At 44.6% G+C, this 21,944-nt stretch overlaps 1 protein-coding gene across 1 annotated transcript; it reads right to left on the bottom strand.

Moving 5' to 3' along the window:
* Positions 1–40: 40 nt before the first annotated feature.
* LOC143275802 (cytochrome P450 3A41-like) lies at positions 41–21,931 on the bottom strand. Its single transcript, XM_076580080.1, has 9 exons — positions 21,903–21,931; positions 20,658–20,737; positions 14,654–14,778; positions 13,499–13,622; positions 11,222–11,379; positions 9,715–9,803; positions 7,019–7,156; positions 4,887–5,049; positions 41–2,423 (listed from the first exon to the last, which is right to left on the bottom strand). Exons 1-9 carry the CDS (start codon positions 21,929–21,931, stop codon positions 2,343–2,345), a joined length of 987 nt encoding a protein of 328 aa, XP_076436195.1. The 3' UTR covers positions 41–2,342.
* Positions 21,932–21,944: the final 13 nt, after the last annotated feature.

Raw genomic sequence — 21,944 nt, 5'->3', positions numbered from 1 at the left:
TTGTTGCTGGGTTGTTTTTTTTTATAGTTTGTGTGTGTGTGTGTGTGTGTGTGTGTGTGTGTGTGTGTGTGCATCTGTGTGTGTGTCTGTATGTGTGTGTTATAAATAATATTCTTCACAAATATAATCATACATATGTTCAGATGTATCCATGTTTTCATGTTCATAGAATTGTTTGCATGTTTGCGAGCACAATGTACGTACAAAATATACAATATATATGTATATATGTATGTATGTATATATATATATAGAGAGAGAGAGAGAGAGAGAGAGAGAGATAAGATACACACACATATATATATAGAGAGAGAGACAGACAGACAGACAGAGACAGAGAGGGAGACAGACGTGAAGAAACAGTTCCCATGCTTCAGAGTATAATTTTGTGCATGGCCATATAAATGTTTGTACATTTGGAACAGGAACATGTGTTTATGCATTTATCATTAAAACAAAACAAAAAAAGTACAAAAATGAATAAAACAAAATCTGGACAGATGGAAAATAAAATTTAAAAAAACAACTAAAAAGCTACCAGCAAAGGAGACACAATACAACAAAAGTATGTTTGATAAAATCATATGAAATGGAACAAAAAAAAAAAGAAAAAAAAAAGCAATGGAACTAAAACAGAACATTTGCAAAACTTACAGAGGAAAAAAAAAAAGTAACAAATTTCCATTCTGACTGCAGTCGTAGTTGTTGCTATAGGGGGCACCACCAAGCATCATGCTGATCAGATTTTTTTCAAAAATCAAAAATGCTCATCAGTCAAAAAAACCCCCAACTAAAATAAAATAAAATTGGGGGTGGGGTGGGGTGGGGGGATCAGTGTCCATGTTTTGGTACCACCTCTCTTCATGAATAATTCAGCATTTTGCATACCATGGTAGGTAGCACTCATTATATAGTGTGAAAATCTACTGGGCATTATATCCACCAGACAGCTGACCAGTGCTACACTTGACTTGTGTCTGCAGAACATGATCAATGCCAGAAAACAGAAAAAAAAAACATCTGAAAATTCTTAAGCTCAGGATACAGGTCAGGTTGTCTTTGTCTTCTTTGTTCGTGGGCTGCGACTCCCACAATCACTGATATACGTAAGTGGGCTTTTTACGTTTATGACCATTTTTACCCCTGCCAAATGAAGGTAGTCATACTCTGTTTTCGGGGAAGGGGGTAGTGCATGCCTGGTATGTTCTTGTTTCTATAACCAACCAAAATGCTGACACGGATAACGGGATCTTTAATGTGCATTTTTGATTTTCCACATGTGTATGCACACGAAGGGGGTTCAGGCACTAAGCAAGTCTGCATGTCTGTTGACCTGGGAGATCAGGAAAAATCTCCACCCTTTACCCACCAGGTGCCGTGACCTGAGGAATCAAACCCAGGACCCTCAGACTGACAGTCGTTGCTCCCGTCGGGTCAGGTTGTCAATCGTCATTCACCGTTCTTTACTTGGGACTTTTCCTCCTTGGGATTAGGTTTCTCTTTGTTCAGCAAAATCAGTCACATCAGACAGGCGCGTTAGCCACGTGGTTAAAGCGTTGGACTGTCAATCTGAGGGTCCCGGGTTCGAATCTCGGTAATGGCATCTGGCGGGTAAAGGGTGGAGATTTTTCAAATCTCCCAGGTCAACATATGTGCAGACCTGCTAGTGCTTGAACCCCCTTCGTGTGCATACACAAGCAGAAGATCAAATACGCACATTAAAGATCGTATAATCCATGTCAGCCATCAGTGGGTTTACCAGCATACATCCCCCCGAAAACAGAGTATGACTGCCTACATGGCAGGGTAAAAACGGTCATACACATAAAAGCCCACTCATGTATATACGAGTGAACATGGGAGTTTCAGCCCCGAACGAAGAAGAAGAAGTCACATCACTGAAGAGTCCAAGTACTAACTGCATGCACTCCAAACTCACGCCACACTGACATTAACTCTTTCAGTACTCAGCTTATTTCTATGTTCAGTGACAACTGTTTGCCAAAGGATGTCTCAGTTTCAGAGGGCAACAATTAATTTTTTTTTTTTTTTAATTCTAGCAAGCAAATGACTAAAAGAGAGTATATATAACCTATACTTTCCTTGAAAGGAAAATGAGCACACTACCCAACCATAACAATTTCACATAAATTTAATGACATTGCAATAGGAAAAATTCCTACAATGACATGGATGGAAATGGTCGTCCTCGAGCTTTTTTTTTTTTTTTTTTTTTTTTTCACACTAGATGGGGACAGAAATCTCTGTCCTGGAGCACTGAAGGGGGGGTAACACTATCCACGGTTGCTGACTGCACTGATCAGGTCTGAAGATGTCCACAATTAGTTTCGAGGCTTGAACTTGACCCACAGGTCATCCTTGGCCTTCATTCTGAACTCTGAGGCGTCCAACACAGGTGGGTACTGAAAATAAGAGTGAAGAGTAAAAAAATGAAACTGGGATACAGCTGAAGGAAATGGCATGAATAAAAGTATACGTCTACTGCATACCATCAGCACTCCTGTCCACCTCAGAAATCGCTTCTCAGTAACTCTGTCTCTATCTCTCTTTGTGAGTGTGCGTGAGCGTGAGTGTGTGTGTGTATGAGTGTGTGTGTATGTGTGTGTGTGTGTGTGTGTGTGTGTGTGTGTGTGTGTGTGTGTGTGTGTGTGTGTGTGTGTTTCTCTGATAAAACTCCCAACATTCACCATTGGTGAGATTCTTGTGTCAGTGACCGTTTTTAGCTCCCCCCCCCCCCCCCCCCCAAAAGAGGATGCTCCATGCATTCTTAACATAAACAAAAGGGAAGTAATGAAAGACAGGAAACTACAAGCCACAGGTATTTTTCAATGGTTCGATCCCACTAGCAGGCCTGTTTTGGTTTTTTTGGTTTTTTTCCCCAAAAACCTTATCAATATTTAATACAGGACCCAATTTAATGATTTTTTTTTTCTACAACCTTTTTTTCCCCTCATGATTCCTCTACTGGACAAAGTGTGCGGCATCGCAAGTAAGTTTTGGAGGCCTTGCTTCTCGTTTTTTGTTGTTGTTTTTTTTATACAAGCATTCATACACATAACTTTGTTTCCAATAAAATCCAATTCAAATGACTGTAGGAAGGGATTGGAGTCTTAACTTCAAAGAGAAAATCTCTTCCAACTTGGATATGTCAAGTACGAATCAAACCCAAAACTTAGGAACGAAAGTCTTGACACCCTATCCACAAGGCCAACTAGCCCGCCCCCTGTCCCCCCCCCCCCCCCCCCCAACCCCCCTACACCTGCCCCCCTTGTTCTTATTAAGACATGCAGCCCCAGTTTTCAGCAGCCAGACATGTTTGTCTATTGCATGAAACAAAAAGAAATCTCAGTGCATTGCTAAATCCAAAAAGAGAAAGAAAAGATGGGCGTAACAGCCGAGTGGTTAACATGTTGGACTTTAAAATGAGGGTCCTGGGTTCGAATCGCAGTGACGATACCTGGTGGGTAAAGGGTGGAGATTTTTCTGATCTCCCAGGTCAGTATATGTGCAGACCTGCTTGTGCCTGAACCCCCTTCGCATGTATACGCAAGCAGAAGATAAAATACGCACGTTAAAGATCCTGTAATCCATGTCGGCGTTCGGTAGGTTATGGAAACAAGAACATACCCAGCATGCATACCCCCGAAAGCAGAGTATGGCTGCCTACATGGTGGGGTAAAATCGGTCATACACGTAAAAGCCTACTTGTGTACACATGAGTGAACGTGGGAGTTGCAGCCCAAAAACGATGAGGAAGAAGAAGAAAGAAAAGAAGAAAAGATGTGCCGGAAAAGGACACCCTTGTGGTAAAGATGTTCTGGTCTTGGTTTGGTGAAAGGAGGAGGGTGGCAGAATGGTTAACACACTCATCTGTCAACACAGCGTCCGTGAGGGTCTGAGTTCGATTCCCCCTCTCACCCTTTCTCTAAAGTTTGATTGCATAATCAAACTGAGCATCTAGTCATTCGGATGAGATGATAAACCAAGCTCCCAGTGCAGCACGCACTTGGCTGGCGCACAAAAAGAACCCATGGCAAGAAAAGTGTTGTCCTCTGGCAAAATTCTGTAGAAGAAATCCACTCTGATAGGTACGCAGACATGTACACCTACACTCAAGGCCTGACTTAAGTGCGTTGGGTTATGCTGCTGGTCAGGCATCTGCTAAACAGATGTGGTGTAGCGGTTTTTATGGATTTGTGCGAACGCAGTTACGCCTCCTTGAGAAACAGAAACCGGACTGTTAAGTGTGCTGACTTGATGATGGTAATGATATGCATACTTTTATTGCGCCTATCCTTGGTTGGAGACCAACTCGAAGTGCTTTCCAAACACAGACTTATTTGTACAACAGGCTGCCTACCTGGGTAAAGCCAACTGACAGCTGCCATTTGGGCTCTTGCCATTAATTTTCTGTCATTCAATCAGGTTTCAGTCACACACACACACACACACACACACACTCATACAGACGTGCAACATTTTATGTGCATGACTGTTTTGTTCATTTACCCCACCATATACGCAGCCATACTACGTTTTCAGGGGTGTGCATGCTGAGTATGTTCTTGTTTTCGTAACCCACGCTGGGGAGTGTTTTTCACACAGAAACCTGGTGGTGAAAGAGTTAATCGTATCTAAAATATCTGGAGCTTGGGGAGCGTTTTTCACACAGAAACCTGGTGGTGATAGAGTTAATCATATTTAAAATATATGGAGCTTGGGGAGCGTTTTTCACACAGAAACTTGGTGGTGAAAGAGTTAATCATATCTAAAATATCTGGAGCTTGGGAAGCGTTTTTCACACACAGAAACTTGGCAGTGAAAAGAGTTAATAACCATTCAGCTAATGTACCCGTCACACTCACCACAGACTTGTCGCAGAGCACGGGGGTGTAGTGCTGCAGTATGGTGGCAATGGCCATGCGGATCTCCAGCTGTGCCAGCCTCATGCCCACACAGTTGCGAGGACCATGGCCGAAAGGCATGAACGAAAACGGATGGCGGGCTGCCTTGGCCTCAGGAGTGTGCCTGAAACGTGCAACGTACATGATGACTGATGATATGGATAATTACATACTGCCTGTCCTTGGCTGGAGAACAAGGCTGTTGTGGGTTGTTGTTTGGTTTTTTTAATGGTATATAAAATGGTACTCCCGTCATTTGGTATTACCATAAGACTTGAACTTTCTGACAGAAAATTTCACAGCAAGATTTTTTTTTTCTTCAATAACTGAACAAGATGCTACTCCCCATCTCTTGTTATTGCCATTAGACTTACCTTTCAGGAAGAAATTTCACAGGGAGATTTTTTTTTTTTTTTTTTTTTTTCCAATTACTGTACAAGAATCTACTCCCATCGCTTGATATTACCATAAGACTTACCATTCAGGAAGAAATTTCACAGGTAAAAAAATTTTTTTTCTTCAATTACAATACAAGATGCAACTCCCATTACTTGGTATTACAATAAGAATTACCTTACAAGCAGAAATTTCATAGCCAGATTTTTTTTCTTTAATTGCTATTCTTCTTCTTCTTCTTCATTCGTGGGCTGCAACTCCCACGTTCACCCGTATGTACACGAGTGGGCTTTTACGTGCATGACCATTTTTACCCCACCATGTAGGCAGCCATACTCTGTTTTTGGGGGTGTGCATGCTGGGTATGTTCTTGTTTCCATAACCCACTGAACACGGACATGGATTACAGGATCTTTAACGTGCATACTTGATCTTCTGCTTGCGTATGTACACACGAAGGGGGTTCAGGCACTAGCAGGTCTGCACATATGTTGACCTGGGAGATCGGAAAAAATCTCCACCCTTTACCCACCAGGCACCGTTACAGAGATTCGAACCCGGGACCCTCAGATTGAAAGTCCAACGCTTTAACCACTCGGCTACTGCGCCCGTCAATTACTAATCAAAACGCTGCTCCCATCACTGTGCATTAAGGTCAGATTTACCTTTCTGACAGAAATTTCACAGCAAGATTTTTTTTCAATTTCTGTACAAGATGCTACTCCTGTAGCTTGGTATTACCATACGACTTACCTTTCAGACAGAAACTTCACAGGGAGATTTTTTTCTTCAATTACTATACAAGATGCAACTCCCAACACTTGGTAATACCGTTAAGACTTACCTTTCAGACAGAAATTTCACAGGGAGATTTTTTTCTTCAATTACTATACAAGATGCAACTCCCAACACTTGGTAATACCGTTAAGACTTACCTTCCAGGCAGAAATTTCACAGGAAGATTTTTCTTTCTTCAGTCACTATACAAGATGCTACTCCTATCACTTGGTATTACCCACCGTAAGACCGTTTTTTAAAGTCTGTGTTACTGCATTTTATATCATAATTTTCCAAATGTTTTCATTTACTTATCACCTTTTGTGTCATTATAATCAATTTCATATTTTTATCTGTTTTCTATTTTGCTTTACTCCTTTATATATATTCTAACTGATTTTATGCTGAGTTATCTGATACTTATCAATCAATGCTTCCTTTATTTCATTTTTTGTTTCAGTTTGATTTTCAAGGAGGCGTCAAAGCTAACGGACACATCCATACAAGCTACTCACATCTGCTTAAAAAAAAAAAAAAAACAGAAAGGAGGGGTGGGCTTGGTTTGGACTGGGGAAGCAGATGCCTTTCCTACACATACACCTAATGCTCCTATGGCAAGGAGGAATTTTGTTTAATGTCCCGTCACACATATCGGTGATTGAAGACATTTTGTTAAAGTATTTATGAATGCATCTGAGTATTATCGGTTAGAAGGGGTGGGAGATGTGGATGAATGGAGGGTTGGGAGAAACTGGGCAAATGAGGGTAAAAATGTGGGTGAAATTTGGAAGAAAAAAAAAAAAGAAGAAAACCTCTAAATACAGTTACAGGAAATTACTTAAAGGACTTCATAAAAAAGAAGTCGTTAAACTGACAAGCGAAATAACTGATAATGAATGCAAAAAAATGGCAAGACTTACCTTTCAGGCACAAATTTCTGAGGCTCGGGCCAGAAATCTGGGTCCGTGTGAATGGTGAAGACAGGAATCATCATTCTCGTGCCTTTCTTCACCTGGTAACCGCCAAGCTCCGTGTCTTCCACAGCTTCTCGGTCCAGTCTGAAGGACAAAAAACACATACAACAGATACCAACCACAGTGGCGAAGCGGTTAGCGACACGGATGGATGACTGGGAGTATGTGTGAGTTCAAGCCCCCATCAGAGGTGGTTATTTTTTGGGGGGGGCCTGTGGCTGGCTCCTATTGGGTGGGTGCAATAGCTGAACGGTTAAAGTGTTGGACTTTCAATCTGAGCATCCTGGGTTCGAATCTCTGTAATAGTGTCTGGTGAGTAAAGGGTGGAGATTTTTCCGATCTCCCAGGTCAACTATGTGCAGACCTGTTTGTACCTGAACCCCCTTTGTGTGTATATGCAAGCAGAAGATCAAATACGCACGTTAAAGATCCTGTAATCCATGTCAGCGTTCAGTGGGTTATGGAAACAAGAACATACCCAGCATGCACACCCCCGAAAACGGAGTATGGCTGCCTACATGGCGGGGTAAAAACGGTCATACACGTAAAAGCCCACTCGTGTGCATACGAGTGAATGCAGAAGAAGAAGAAGAAGAAGAAGAAACCAGACCCTAAAAGACACTTTAATGGCAGAAAAGCACTTTAACTCTTCTTTCTCCTTCCTCCCCCAGGAAAAACTGACAAATGGAAAATTAGATCTAGATCTGCTTTCTCACGCCTACAGGTTATTCAGACAAATACTTATAAACAGAATGCCTCACATGGATGTTAGCCGAGTAAACAGGAAATTCAGTTGTGAAGGCGTAATGTGCTTATTCTGTGTATCTAAGATGACAAAAGATACATGATTCATCAGAAGGCTGCATCATTGGACTCAATTGTCTGCGAGGTTTGAAATGCAATCCATGTTGGTGATGAGAGCTAGACTGAAAAAAGCGATTCATTTTATTAACAATTCATTTCCCATGAGTACTGACTTATCCATAATACCTGAACTTATCAAGAATACTTGGTCGCTTGGTCAACATTTCCATACAGCACTGGGCACATTCAGCTTCCCTTTCTCAATCAGTCATATTCTCACTTGGTGCTTTTTGCTTGTTGGCTTTAGCTTCTATGTTGTTCACTGATGTGGGTTTTTTTGTTGTTGTTTTTTTAGGAGATTGAGCATGTTTTTGATGACACTTTGTGTGTTTTTGTGAATGAAATATGGTTTTGACAGTGCACGCTGCTGTTGTACAGCTGGTCCACAAAAACTGCAGTACAGCTGTACTTTTGTGGTACAAAGGGTTAACCGCTAGTCATTTGATTCACTATGTAATGACCAGGTACTTACGTAGTTATCATGCCAGTCTAAAAACATAATAATTTCATGTGTCTATGTCATCCCTGAACTGGCTGCCCGCCGAGTCTACCTGATGCATTCTGACCTTTTCAGGATATCACCCTCCTTTTATTAGTCATTGCATTTCTGCCATAAGGCAGTCTGGGCATCCCTTTCATGCCAGCAACACCTCTCACTGATTCTATGACCGATACTTTAATGGCTATCTAATCTCAGCTTCATGAATCAGAGGAGTGCTTCCTGCCACCTAGAATACTCTTATTTCAACCTCATAAACGAGAAGAGAGCTTTCTCCTTCCTAGAAATACTCTTAATATCAGCTTCATTAATTAGAAGAGAGCTAGCTACATCTCTCCTAGATTCTATGGTAGACATTTTAAGTACTTCCTCCATCCTAGAGTTCTCTAATCTCAGCTTCATAAATCAGAAGAGTTTCCTACCACCCAGAAATATTCTAATCTAATCTTCATAAATCAGAAGGGAGTTTCCTACCACCCAGAAATATTCAAATCTCAGCTTCATAAATGAGAAAACAGCTTCCTCCCTCCTAGAATACTCATATCTCAGCTTGATAGATTAGAAGAGATTACAGATATGCCAAACCCTGTCAAGTGTTTGAAGGAACAATCAGGAAATTTGGCAGGAACATTCTGAATTTGGTAGGAACAGTCTAACTCAGAGCCACATCAGCAAACATATTTTTCAATGTACGTTTGGCGAAACTTCTGTTCCTGCCACTGCTTCTTTACAGCTGACACATCTGTGGCACAGTGTCGCTTCCCTGGTCTTTGTTCATCCTGTTTCTCAAGATCAGAATTCATGGCTGACTTTCTTTGTTTCAAGCCGCTTGTTCCTTCTTTCACTCTATAGCTTAATCCACTGGGCACAGACGCTGTTTGACCAAGACACAACTTGATTTAGCCACACTCACTCTTGTTCCGGCAAACCATTAAGCTGATTGGTCAACTCAATGCTGTTACAATGTAAACACGCACGTGATTAGCTGAGCATCATCAAGTGAGACCAAGGTTACTAGTGACTGCCCTGGCCTCCTCATCTATAGGTCCTGAGCATCTGGCTAATGTTACGACAGGGAAGCATGTGACCATGCAATGTAGTCAAAAGTGAACTCATTTTAACAATTCTGACGTTGGCGTAACGTCGGAACAAACTGCGATCGAGCGTAACAAAATACGGCGAAATCTTGGCAGCTGGCATCTCTGAGAATATAACTAAAAGGAAGAGAAGTCTGTTTGCGTAAGGCAAGGTGTTCATACCAACAAGGAAAGAGACTTACAAAAAACCTGGAGGAGCCAGCCTCATGGATTCGTTCATGCACATGTCCAGGTAAGGCAGTTCGCTGGCCGTCTCATAGCTCACGGCTTTCTGAGAGAGAGAGAAAAAAAAAAAAACGTAACAAAGAATACAAACTGTTGTTAATAGATTTTTTTTTAATACAGAAAGAAACACAAAAGAACACATTTAAGAAGAAAAAAGACTTCTATGATAACAAAAAAAAAAAAAAAAAAAAAATCAAATTATTTGTAAAAAAAAAAATATATATATATACAAATAGGAACAGAAGAAACTTCTTTTTTCTTAAAATGTGCCTGCTTAAAAAAAAATTGATTCTTAGAAAAACAAAACAAAAAACACAACCAAAACACACACACACACACACACACACACACACACACACACACACACAGACAGGAACACACACAGGAACACAAAGGAACAAATTAAAAAAACAACGAACCAAACAAATAAACAGAATACCCAGCTTCCCTGATAACATTGCTTGCTCTATAGTATGATATACTTTTCATATCTTAGATAAGGCTATCTTTTATCATTTCATGAAGAGAAATTACAACAGATGCAGCAAAATAAACAAAGACAATTATTTTACACACACACACACACACACACACACACACACACACACACACACACAAAACAACCTGTTAAGCATGACATAATTAAACAGCAGCAATAAATGTATAAGACCTTCATACAAATAGTTTTTTTAAAAACCTTGTTCATGGTCACTTTAAAACACTGTAATTAATATATGTATTATAATAAATATCCATGGAAATTAACACACACACACACGCACACACACACACGCACACACACACACGCACACACACACACACACACGCACACACACACACACACACACACACACACACACCTGTAAGAAAGGCCTCCTTTCCCCAGTTAGTATCACCAGCCTCATCATTCGAGGTGTGTGTCCACTTTATACTCTCTCTCTCTCTCTCTCTCTCTCTCTCTCTCTCACACACACACAGACAGACAGACACACACACACACACACACACAGTTTTTAATCGTTGTCCACATAGTTACAGTATAGTTGTTCCTTGTATTCATTTCCTTGTTTTAATTCTTTTTTGTCTTTTTCTTGTTGTTGTTGTTGTTGTGAACTCCAGTTACGGATCTGTGGTATGACAGTCCGAATATTTTTACTTTGCACACACACACAGAGTCTTAAAATTGTGACTTTTGGCACATAAACACACACAGTCTTTCAAAAAAAAGTTGGATTTGTTTTGTTGCAAATCATTATCATTAGCACATGTGAGTGTGTGTGCATAAGTGGGTGTGCATTTTTGTGTTTCACAGATGCTGGACTGAAGTTGTGATTCAATGAGAATGTACTGTTATTGTACCATCCACACCCCAAAAGGGGCAAAAGGATTAAATTTCTTTGAATTTCTGAATCTTTGGGAAAAAAAACAAAACAAAAAAACAACAACAAAAAAAAAAACTCTCACAGTTCCCAGCTTCTGGTCGACTTCTTCCTGTGCTTTCCTCAGCACTTGAGGATTGCCGGCTAGGTGGAAGAGTGTGAAGGAGAGGACGTTGGAGGTGGTGTCGTAGCCAGCAATAAGGAACACCATACCGTTGGCCTCCTTCTCATCGTCAGTCAGGCCTGCCACGCCACACGGGACAAAATGAAACAAAAAATAAATACTACTACTACTACTACTAAAATGCAGACTTACATAGTACAGTACCCCCATCTCAGATGGGGCTCACCAAGCTTTACTACAAAATATTCAAATTTAAAACTGAGTGACGTAAAATGCGTACAAAGTTGACACAGTCAACGCATGAATAAAAAAAAAAGAAAAAAAGATTAAGATAAATTAAGGTAAACCAAAATAAAGTAAAATAACTAAAAAAACGATGAAATAAAATAAAATAAAACAATACGAAGAAAAAAAAAAGAAGCAACTGGTTCCACCTATACCTCTTGTCCCGCCAGAGACATTGTCCACACATGGCATCGTCACAATTTGCCTTTTCCCAATTCACCCATCCCCGATTCGCCTATTTCCCATTCAGCCTATTCCCAATTCGACATAGGCTGGCAACGGGGTGTTCCCATTTCACCCATTCTCCATGTAATGTGTTCATTGTGTGCATGAGAAGTTTTCCGAGCACACCTTAAGCTTTGACTTGTTGCTTTCCAAGGCCTGACTAAGCGCGTTGGGTTACGCTGCTGGTCAGGCATCTGCTTGGCAGATGTGGTGTAGCGTATATGGTTTGTCCGAGCGCAGTGACGCCTCCTTGAGCAACTGAACTGAACTGAACTGACTTGTTGCTGCTCTGTGTGCTTGCATTGTCTTTCCTTGCTTTTGAGAAGGAAGTCATGTTCAAAAACCAACCCCCGCCAACAAACACTCGATCTCCAGCCGTTCCGGTCGTGCATGTCTCTCCTGCTGCACTCCACACACATTATGTCCACAGTGATCAAACTCACTAGCCGACAGGCGCAATAGCCGAGCTGTTAAAGCGTTGGACTTTCAATCTGAGGGTCCTGGGTTCGAATCTCGGTGACAGCGCCTGATGGGTGAAGGGTGGAGATTTTTCCGATCTCCAAGGTCAGCATATGTGTAGACCTGCTAGTGCCTGAACTCCCTTCATGTGTATACCAAGATCCTGTAATCCATGTCAGCGTTTGGTGGGTTTTGGAAACAAGAACATACCAAACATGCACACCCCTGAAAGCGGAGTATGGCTGCCTAGATGGCGGGGTAAAAACGGTCATACATGTAAAAGCCCACTCGTGTACATATAAGTGAATGTGGGAGTTGCAGCCCATGAACGCAGAAGAAGAAGAAGAAACTGACCAGCCCAGACAGTCTGAGGACGGGACAGCACTTACTAGCCTGCCTCCTCTGCTGTCCTGATGGGTCTCCACTGGACACGCATGACTATCATACAACACAACACAACACAGTACAATACAACACAACACAATACAATATAATCCATACAACACAATACACTTATTATCATTACCTCTTCCCTCCCATTTGACAGAGTGTGAGTGTGGGTGTGGGTGTGTTCTGTGTGTGTGTGTGTGTGTGTGTTCTGTGTGTGTGTGTGTGTGTGTTCTGTGTGTGTGTGTGTGTGTGTGTGTGTGTGTGTGTGTTCTGTGTGTGTGTGTGTTTGTGTTCTGTGTGTGTGTGTGGGTGTGTGTGTGTGTGTTCTGAGTGTGCATGTGTGTGTGTTCTGTGTGTGTGTGTGTGTGTGTGTGTGTGTGTGTGTGTGTGTGTTGTGTGTGTGTGCGTGTGTGTGTGTTTTTTTTTTCTTCTGCTTTTTTTCTCAAGGCCTGACAAAGCATGTTGGGTTGCGTTGCTAGTCAGGCATCTGCTTGGCAGATGTGGTGTAGCATATGTGGATTTGTCTGAATGCAGTGATGCCTCCTTGAGCTACAGATACTGATACTGACTGTCAGAGGTGGTCAGTTTCAGCATTCATCGTTATCATCATTATAATTATTATCATTATTATCATCATTCTAATTATCATTAATAGTAGTAGTAGTAGTAGTAGGAGTAGCAGTACTAGTATTTTCTCCTTCTTCTTCTTCTCATCAACATCAGTAGTAGTAGTAATAGCAACAGCAGTATCAGTATCAGTAGCTCAAGGAGGCGTCACTGCGTTCGGTCAAATCCATATACGCTACACCATATTTGCCAAGCAGATGCCTGACCAGCAGCGTAACCCAACGCGCTTGGCAGCAGCAGCAGTAGTAGTACCTCTTCCCGCCCATTTCTCAGAGGTGGTAAGATGGGCAGAGTGGTCAATCTCAGCGTCCACTGGGCCACCAGCACCCCCTTCCTTTTCTGCGTCCACCAGCAGCTGTAAGAAGTCGGGGTACCTCTGCAAAGAAAGGACATGTACCTGGTTTGGTCGCATTTTAATAGATTGTCTTGTTTTTTTTTGGGTTTTTTTTTTTATATCTCAGCAAAGAAAGCTCATGTACCTGGTTTTGCTGTATTTTAATATATTGGGTTTTTTTTTTTTTATCTCTGCAAAGCTAGAGGATGTACCTGGTTTGGTTGTATTTTGATATGGTTTCATTTATGCTAAGGCAGGGCATGTACCTGGTTTGTTCGTATCTTATTTTATTTCATTTCTACCTCTGCAAAGAAAGGAACAACATGTACATGGTTTGATTGTATTTCAACATGGTTTCATTTGTGAAAAAGGAGAGAACCTGAACTGGTTTGGTTGAATTCGAATTTGGTTTTATTTGTGCAAATGAAGAGCACGCAACCTGGCTTAGCTGTATTTCAACATGATGATGAACTTTGTATTTTGTGCCTTTTTTCTTGCAATATGTAGTATTGTATTGGTGAATACATATTTTGTTTTCCACTTGTAAGTCCTCACATGCTCTTGTGTGGTATAACGCACTTTTATACATGTACTGTTTCATGTGAGACACTCAGAGCCCATCTGTGAGGAGTTTGTGCCATATAAGAACAATATATTCTTATTTTGTATTTGTATTTCTTTTTATCATAACAGATTTCTCTGTGTGAAATTCAGGGTGCTCTCCCCAGGGAGAGCGCGTCGCTACACTACAGCGCCACCCTTTTTTTTTGTATTTTTTTCCTGCATGCAGTTTTATTTGTTTTTTCTGTTAAAGTGGATTTTTCGGCAGAATTTTGCCAGGAACAACCATTTTGTTGCCGTGGGTTCTTTTACATGCGCTAAGTGCATGCTGCACACGGGACCTCGGTTTATCGTCTCATCTGAATGGTTAGCATCCAGACCACCACTCAAGGTCTAGTGGAGGGGGAGAAAATATCGGCGGCTGAGCTGTGATTCAAACCAGCGCGCTCAGATTCTCTCGCTTCCTAGGCGGATGCGTTACCATCACTCCATTATTACCATGAACAGCGTACCTTTTTGTCCTTCCTTCTCTCCTCCAGTGCCTGCCTCACAATGTTCTGGAAGAAGTTTGTCGGCTTGAGGGGTACGAAAGTCACGCCGAAAAATCTGAATATGGGTGCCAGAAAGGGAAACTGCACTGCAGAACAAAAAACAACAACTATACATATCTCTCTCTATATATATGTATATATATACATATATATATATATATATATATATATATATATATACATATATTACAAACGCCTACACATACCTAATCACACATATATGTAGATATATGTATATATAGATGGAGAGATAGGTAGGTAGGTAGATAGATATATGTAAATGTCTACTTACACAGGTACCACACATGTTCACACACACACACACACACACATACATACACACATACATACACACACACACACACACATGGTGGTGTGTCCATCGAGATCGATGATGACCATCGTTGTCATCCAGATGGGGGATGGGGGATGGGGGGAGGGTGGTGGTGGGGTGGGGGGAAGGATGCTCATGAATCTATCTGTGAGTGCGCAGATGGCTGAATAGTCCAATCTGCGCACGAAATGTTCGCTGACAGTTGGGGCAGACAAAGACAGGCATATCATTGTCAGGGAGCTTGTTTGCCCGTGACTTTCTGGCCTGCCTCTTCTGAACAGCTGCAGCAGTCCTGTTGGCCTCGCACAACCTGGCGCCTTTGTGCACAGCAGCGCGCCATTTGTCACGGTCCACTGCAGATTCCTCCCAGGAGTCAGGGTTGATATCAAACGCTTTCAGAGAGACTTTCAGAGTATCTCTGAAGCGCTTCTTCTGACCTCCGTGTGATCTCTTCCCTTGTTGCAGCTCGCCATAGAAGAGCCTTTTGGGCAGCCGATGGTCTGGCATACGCGCCACGTGTCCAGCCCAGCGAAGCTGGGACTGCATCAGGATGGTGAAGATGCTGGGAAGGGTGGCTTTTGCGAGCACCTCTGTGTCTGGGGTCTTGTCTTGCCACTTGATGTTCAGTAGCTTCCTGAGGCATGTTGTGTGGAAGTGGTTCAGCTTCTTGGCATGTCGTTGGTACACTGTCCAAGTTTCGCAGGCGTACAGTAGTGTGGGGAGAACTACTGCTCTGTAGACCTTTAGCCTGGTCTCAAGACTAATGCCTCTTCTGTTCCAGACATTTGCATTGAGTCTACCAAAAGTTGCGCTTGCTCTTGCAATCCTGACGTTCACTTCATCGTCGATGGTCGCATTTCGTGACAGTGTGCTGCCAAGGTATGTGAACCGCTCCACCGCACTGAGTCTCTGACCGTTGACTGTGATGTTGGGCTCAACGTAGGGTTTCCCTGGGGCTGGCTGATGGAGAACTTCAGTTTTCCTCGTGCTGATGGTAAGGCCGAAGTTCCTGCTGGCAGTGGCAAACTTGTCGACGCTGAGTTGCATGTCAGCTTCAGATCCAGCGTTGAGGGCACAATCATCAGCAAACAAAAAGTCTCTGATGATGTCTGTCATGACCTTCGTTTTTGCTTGAAGCCTTCTGAGGTTAAACAGCTTGCCATCTGTTCGGTACTTTAGGCCGATTCCAACATCGCCATCTCTGAAGGCATCAGTAAGCATTGCAGAGAACATGAGGCTGAACAGCGTTGGAGCCAGGACGCAGCCTTGCTTGACACCATTTGTGACAGCAAAAGGAGCAGATGTTTCACCATTGTCCTGGACTCGAGCCTGCATGCCTTCATGGAATTGGCTGACCAAGGAAATAAATTTCCGAGGGCATCCGTACTTGGCCATGATCTTCCACAGTCCCTCTCTACTCACGGTGTCGAAGGCCTTAGTGAGGTCGACATAGGTGGAGAACAGATCAGCATTTTGCTCCTGACATTTCTCTTGCAGCTGCCTTGCAGCAAACACCATGTCAGTGGTTCCGCGCTCTTTCCGGAATCCACATTGGCTCTCAGGCAAATGACCTTGGTCAAGGTGTGCTGTGAGGCGGTTAAGTAGGATCCTGGCAAGTATCTTGCCTGCGATGGAGAGCAAGGAAATGCCCCGATGGTTATCACAGGCTTGCCGGTTCCCCTTTCGCTTGTACAAGTGAATGATACATGCATCTTTGAAATCCTGGGGGATCGTCTCTTCTTTCCACATGAGTGAGTACAGCTGATGAAGCTTCTCAGTCAGCACAGTGCCTCCATCCTTGTAGACCTCTGCTGGTATGGAGTCTGAGCCAGGTGCTTTGCCACTGGATAGCAGACGGATTGCTTTCTGGGTCTCAAGAAGTGTTGGCGGATCGTCCAGTGCTTCGTTGATGGGGACTTGTGGGAGACGGTCTATGGCTTCATCATTTATGGAGGAAGGGCGATTTAAGACACTGTTGAAGTGCTCAGCCCATCGTTCGAGAATGTTCTCCTTCTCGGTGATCAAGGTATTCCCATCTGCACTGAGGAGGGGGGATGATCCTGAGGATGTGGGGCCGTAGACTTCTTTTAAGGCATCATAGAACCTCTTCATATCGTGCCTGTCAGCATATCCCTGGATCTCATCAGCTTTGTCACTCAGCCACTTATCCTGCATCTGGCGTAACTTTTGCTGAACAGTCCTGCGGATGGCATCATACGCATCCTTTTTTGATGTGGACTTTGGGTTGCTCAGGTGGGCTTGATGCAGACGGCGTTTCTCATCCAGAAGCTGCTTGATTTCATCACAGTTTTCATCAAACCAGTCTTTGTGCTTTCTGGTCATGGGTCCCAGGGTCTCTGAAGCTGTACTATAGATCAGCTCACGCAGGGTCCTCCAGTCAGACTCCACATTCTGGTTGTCCAGAGAGGCGGATTCCAGACGATCTTCCAGCAGCTCCACAAAGGACTGTTTGATGGTGATGCTTTTCAGCTTAGCGATGTTGAGCCGTTTTGGAGCCTTCTGGCCTTGGGGGCGTCTCTTGGGTTGGATTCGAATATTCAACTTCGAGACTACAAGACGATGGTCTGTCCAACACTCGGCGCCGCACATGGTCTTTGTTACACGTACATCTTGCCTATCCCTTTTCCTGACGATGACATAATCGATGAGATGCCAATGCTTTGAGCGAGGGTGCATCCATGACGTCCTGTTACGGGTGGGGAGGCAGAAAACTGTGTTGGTTATCAGCAGTTCGTGCTCTGCACAGGTCTGAAGCAAAAGCAATCCATTTGGGTTGCAGTGGCCCACACCGTGCTTTCCAATCACTCCATCCCAGGAGATGTAGTCAGAGCCAACTCTAGCATTGAAGTCCCCAAGAATGATGAGCTTGTCTGCTTTAGGGATGGCAGCAATGACAGAGTGAAGGTCCTCATAGAACTTCGCCTTCACTTCATCCGGGTTGGTCATGGTTGGGGCGTAGGCACTGACAATGGTGAGGTGCTTCTGGCCAGATGCCAGTGGGAGTTTCATGGTCATAAGCCTATCGTTGACTCCCTTTGGGATTCCAGCTAGCTTGCTGACAAGTGCTGTTTTTACTGCAAAACCAACGCCAGCCTCACGTCGCTCTTCGCTTCCTCGTCCACTCCAGAAGAAGGTGTAACCAGATCCCCGTTCACAGAGCTCGCCTTCGCCTGCAAGCCGAGTCTCACTCAAGGCTGCGATGTCGATGTTGTATCTGGCGAGTTCGGATGCAACTAGTGCTGTTCTCCTTTGGGGTCTGTCCGCGTTATCTCTGTCCAGGAGAGTCCTTATGTTCCAAGCACCAATGGTGAGAGGAACGATCCTTGTTTTTTTCTTTTCTTTCTCTTTGTTTCGACCGCTGATGTAGGGTCCCCGCCAGCCGCGGTATGCTGGCCAGGGTGATATGGAGCAGGCAATTTTTAGGGCACCTTTTCTAGCCCCTTCCTCATGCCAGGGAGGTGAGCAGTGCATTCCTAAAGAGGGCTGCTCAGACGCTCAGACGGCTGCCGAGCTCCATCGCTGCTCCTGTCGACGAAGAACGACCCTATGGCCTGAGCCGCCTGCGTGCAGGTCTGCGGCTGCGACTGCCAGTGTACCCACACCTGTCGTTTCGTCGCTCGCCTGTCGCCACAGGACTTGGGGGTGATGAAATGAAGGATGAAAGGTCATTTTGGATGACTGATGACTTGCGCGATGAGTTTGTTTAAAGTGAAGAGGAGTTGCGCAACGTCAACCTCACTCTCTCGTCCGGGTCCACCAATTTCCAGTGGCAAGACTAAGTCGAGACGACTGGAGGATGAGCACGGATGCAGTGGATGACCAAGATATCCTTTCGGTGTCTCATCTTGCTCTCTGCACTCCACAGTGCGTTGCTGTAATCGCCTTCCTCTCCGTTGAACCGATAGATTTCTTCCGCAGATTCTGCCGGATCCAGACTTCGCATACATGGGTAGACACACCCCGGAGGCCAACTGCGTGTGGCATGCACACAGCACAGTGGAGCTAGATGGCCGTCGGTGGCTCTCCCGAGCCGACGCCCTTTTATGGATCTCCATAAGGGTGTCTAGCCACCCGCCTCACCAGTCCCAGAAGGGAGCGGTGGAAGTGCCGGTTTAGTCGTCGGCAACCCGACCCTGAACAGGTTGTACTGGATTACAGGTTACCAGTAGCAGATCTAATGACCTGACCTGACAGGGAGACAAACAAGATACACCCACAAAGATACACACGCACAAGATGCACGACGCACACAAGATGCACGACACAAGTACACGATACACACTATATACACGATACACACAAGATGGTTGGTGTGGTGAAAGGTTTGGCTGTGAGTGCTTTATTTTGATGGTTGATGTGGTGAAAGTTTTGGCTGTTATGTGAGTGTCTGTATTTTGATGGTTGATGTGGTGAAAGGTTTGGCTGTGAGTGTCTGTATCAAGATGGTTGATGTGGTGAAAGGTTTGGCTGTGAGTGTCTGTATTATGATGGTTGATGTGGTGAAAGGTTTGGCTGTGAGTGTCTGTATCAAGATGGTTGATGTGGTGAAAGGTTTGGCTGTGAGTGGCTGTATTTTGATGGTTGATGTGGTGAAAGGTTTGGCTGTGAGTGTCTGTATTTTGATGGTTGATGTGGTGAAAGGTTTGGCTGTGAGTGTCTATATTTTGATGGTTGATGTGGTGAAAGGTTTGGCTGTGTGCACACCAAAAAAAAACACACACATTAATATTGACACAAATGATAGTTTCTGAAACATTCTGATTTACAAAAGTAATAATGAAATAAAATTAAAAGCCCTGGGGCGTTTTTAGCTGGTTGTCTTCTATCGAAGGCACCGTGGCAGAATAGGTCAGGCGTTGGATTTGTGATCCAGTGTTCAGCAGTGGCCAGGGTTCGTGGGCCCCGTTTCGGCATGGTGTTGTGTCCTTGGGGGAAGGCACTTTACTCTGTTTTTTCCACTCCATCCCACCTTCCTAATGATGGCCTGACAGTGGACACAGAGGGTATGAAGTCACTGACACAGTGGGTATGAAGTCACTGACACAGTGGGGTATGAAGTCATCGACACAGTGGGTATGAAGTCATCGACACAGTGGTATGAAGTCATCGACACAGTGGGTATGAAGTCATTCGACACAGTGGGTATAAGTCACTGACACAGTCGGCATGAAGTCACTGACACAGTGGGTATGAAGTTGACACAGTGGGTATGAAGTCATCGACACAGTGGGTATGAAGTGTATGAAGTCACTACACAGTGGGTATGAAGTCATCGACACAGTGGGGTATGAAGGGTATGAAGTCACTGACACAGTGGGTATGAAGTCACTGACACAGTCGGCATGAAGTCACTGACACAGTGGGTATGAAGTTGACACAGTGGGTATAAGTCACTGACACAGTGGGTATGAAGTCACTGACACACACAGTGGGTATGGAAGGTTGACACAGTGGGTATGACGTCACTGCCTGGATGACGCAGTGGTATGACGTCACTGCCTGATAATACAGTGGGTATGACTCACATCCTGGGCTAGACACTGTGGGTATGACGTCACTGCCTGATGGCCGAAAAAGCTGCGGGAGCTTTAACCCTTGTTTTAACCCTACGCCTTCTGTCGTACCCAGTCGCGGCAGACGGGTGATGGAATCGCGGGCAGGCAGTGTCTGTGGCCTTGACCCCCCGACCTCTGCATGGGGATCAGTATCAGAAGAACAAACAGGGCCTGTGCAGGCAGCCTTTTTGTATCCCTGGTGTTTTATCCCCGGCGTCCAATCTGATTTGAACGCGAAAAAATTGTGAATCCTGGTGTCTATGCAGACATGCCGGGGGATGACCCTCAAGGGCTTAACTTCAACACTCAGAACTAACACGCCCTCCCCCCCCCCCCCCCTCCCTGCTTCCTGGTTGAATTTTACCGCCCCCTTATCCCCTTGTAATTGATATTGGGGTCATTAATGGCTGGCATGACATCATTGATACCACACACACACACACACACACACACACACACACACACACACCGGGGCGGGGTGTGGGGGTGGGGGAGTCAGTTTGGCCCGTTAGCATCAATGCAAGCTATCAAAGTATGTACACCTCCCCCGGCTTCATTGAAAGTCGTCATGGAAAAGAGAGGTTTGAGCATGGTCAGTAAAGTCTTGCCCCAACCAACCCCCTTCCTTCCTCAACAGCCTGGACACCCCTTAAAAAGGGGTACTTTCCACCCAGAGCGGTGAGTGGTGGGGTACTTTCCACCTACAGCGGGAGTGGTGGGGTACTTTCCACCTCGAATGGAGAGTGGTGGGGTACTTTCCACCTAGAGCGGGGAGTGGTGGGGTACTTTCCACCTCGAATGGAGAGTGGTGGGGTACTTTCCACCTAGAGCGGGAGTGGTGGGGTACTTTCCACCTAGAGCGGGGAGTGGTGGGGTACTTTCCACCTAGAGCGGGAGTGGTGGGGTACTTTCCACCTACAGTGGGGAGTGGTGGGGTACTTTCCACCTAGAGCGGGGAGTGGTGCAGTGGGGTACTTTCCACCTACAGCGGGGAGTGGTGGGGTACTTTCCACCTACAGTGGGAGTGGTGGGGGTACTTTCCACCTACAGCGGGGAGTGGTGCAGTGGGGTACTTTCCACCTACAGCGGGAGTGGTGGGGTACTTTCCACCTACAGCGGGGAGTGGTGGGGTACTTTCCACCTAGAGCGGGGAGTGGTGGGGTACTTTCCACCTAGAGCGGGGAGTGGTGGGGTACTTTCCACCTACAGCGGGGAGTGGTGGGGTACTTTCCACCTAGAGCGGGGAGTGGTGGGGTACTTTCCACCTAGAGCGGGGAGTGGTGGGGTACTCTCCACCTACAGCAGGGAATGGTGGGGTCGGGGGTCCATCTTGACTAGCCAC

The sequence above is a fragment of the Babylonia areolata genome, chromosome 31 (assembly GCF_041734735.1).
Source record: "Babylonia areolata isolate BAREFJ2019XMU chromosome 31, ASM4173473v1, whole genome shotgun sequence".
NCBI classification, from domain to species: Eukaryota; Metazoa; Mollusca; class Gastropoda; order Neogastropoda; family Buccinidae; genus Babylonia; species Babylonia areolata.
The sequence above is the reverse complement of the archived record's forward strand: the minus strand, read 5'-3'. Positions and strand labels throughout refer to the sequence as shown.

Excerpts from the sequence above, each read along its gene's own strand:
- LOC143275802 (XM_076580080.1), bottom strand. The coding sequence starts at position 21,931 with ATGGACCCCCGACCCCACCATTCCCTGCT. Across the intron at positions 20,738-21,902 it reads CGACCCCACCATTCCCTGCT|AGGTCGGGGGGTCAAGGCCA; the intron begins GTAGGTGGAGAG and ends ATCCCCATGCAG. Across the intron at positions 2,424-4,886 it reads TGCTCTGCGACAAGTCTGTG|TACCCACCTGTGTTGGACGC; the intron begins GTGAGTGTGACG and ends TCTTATTTTCAG.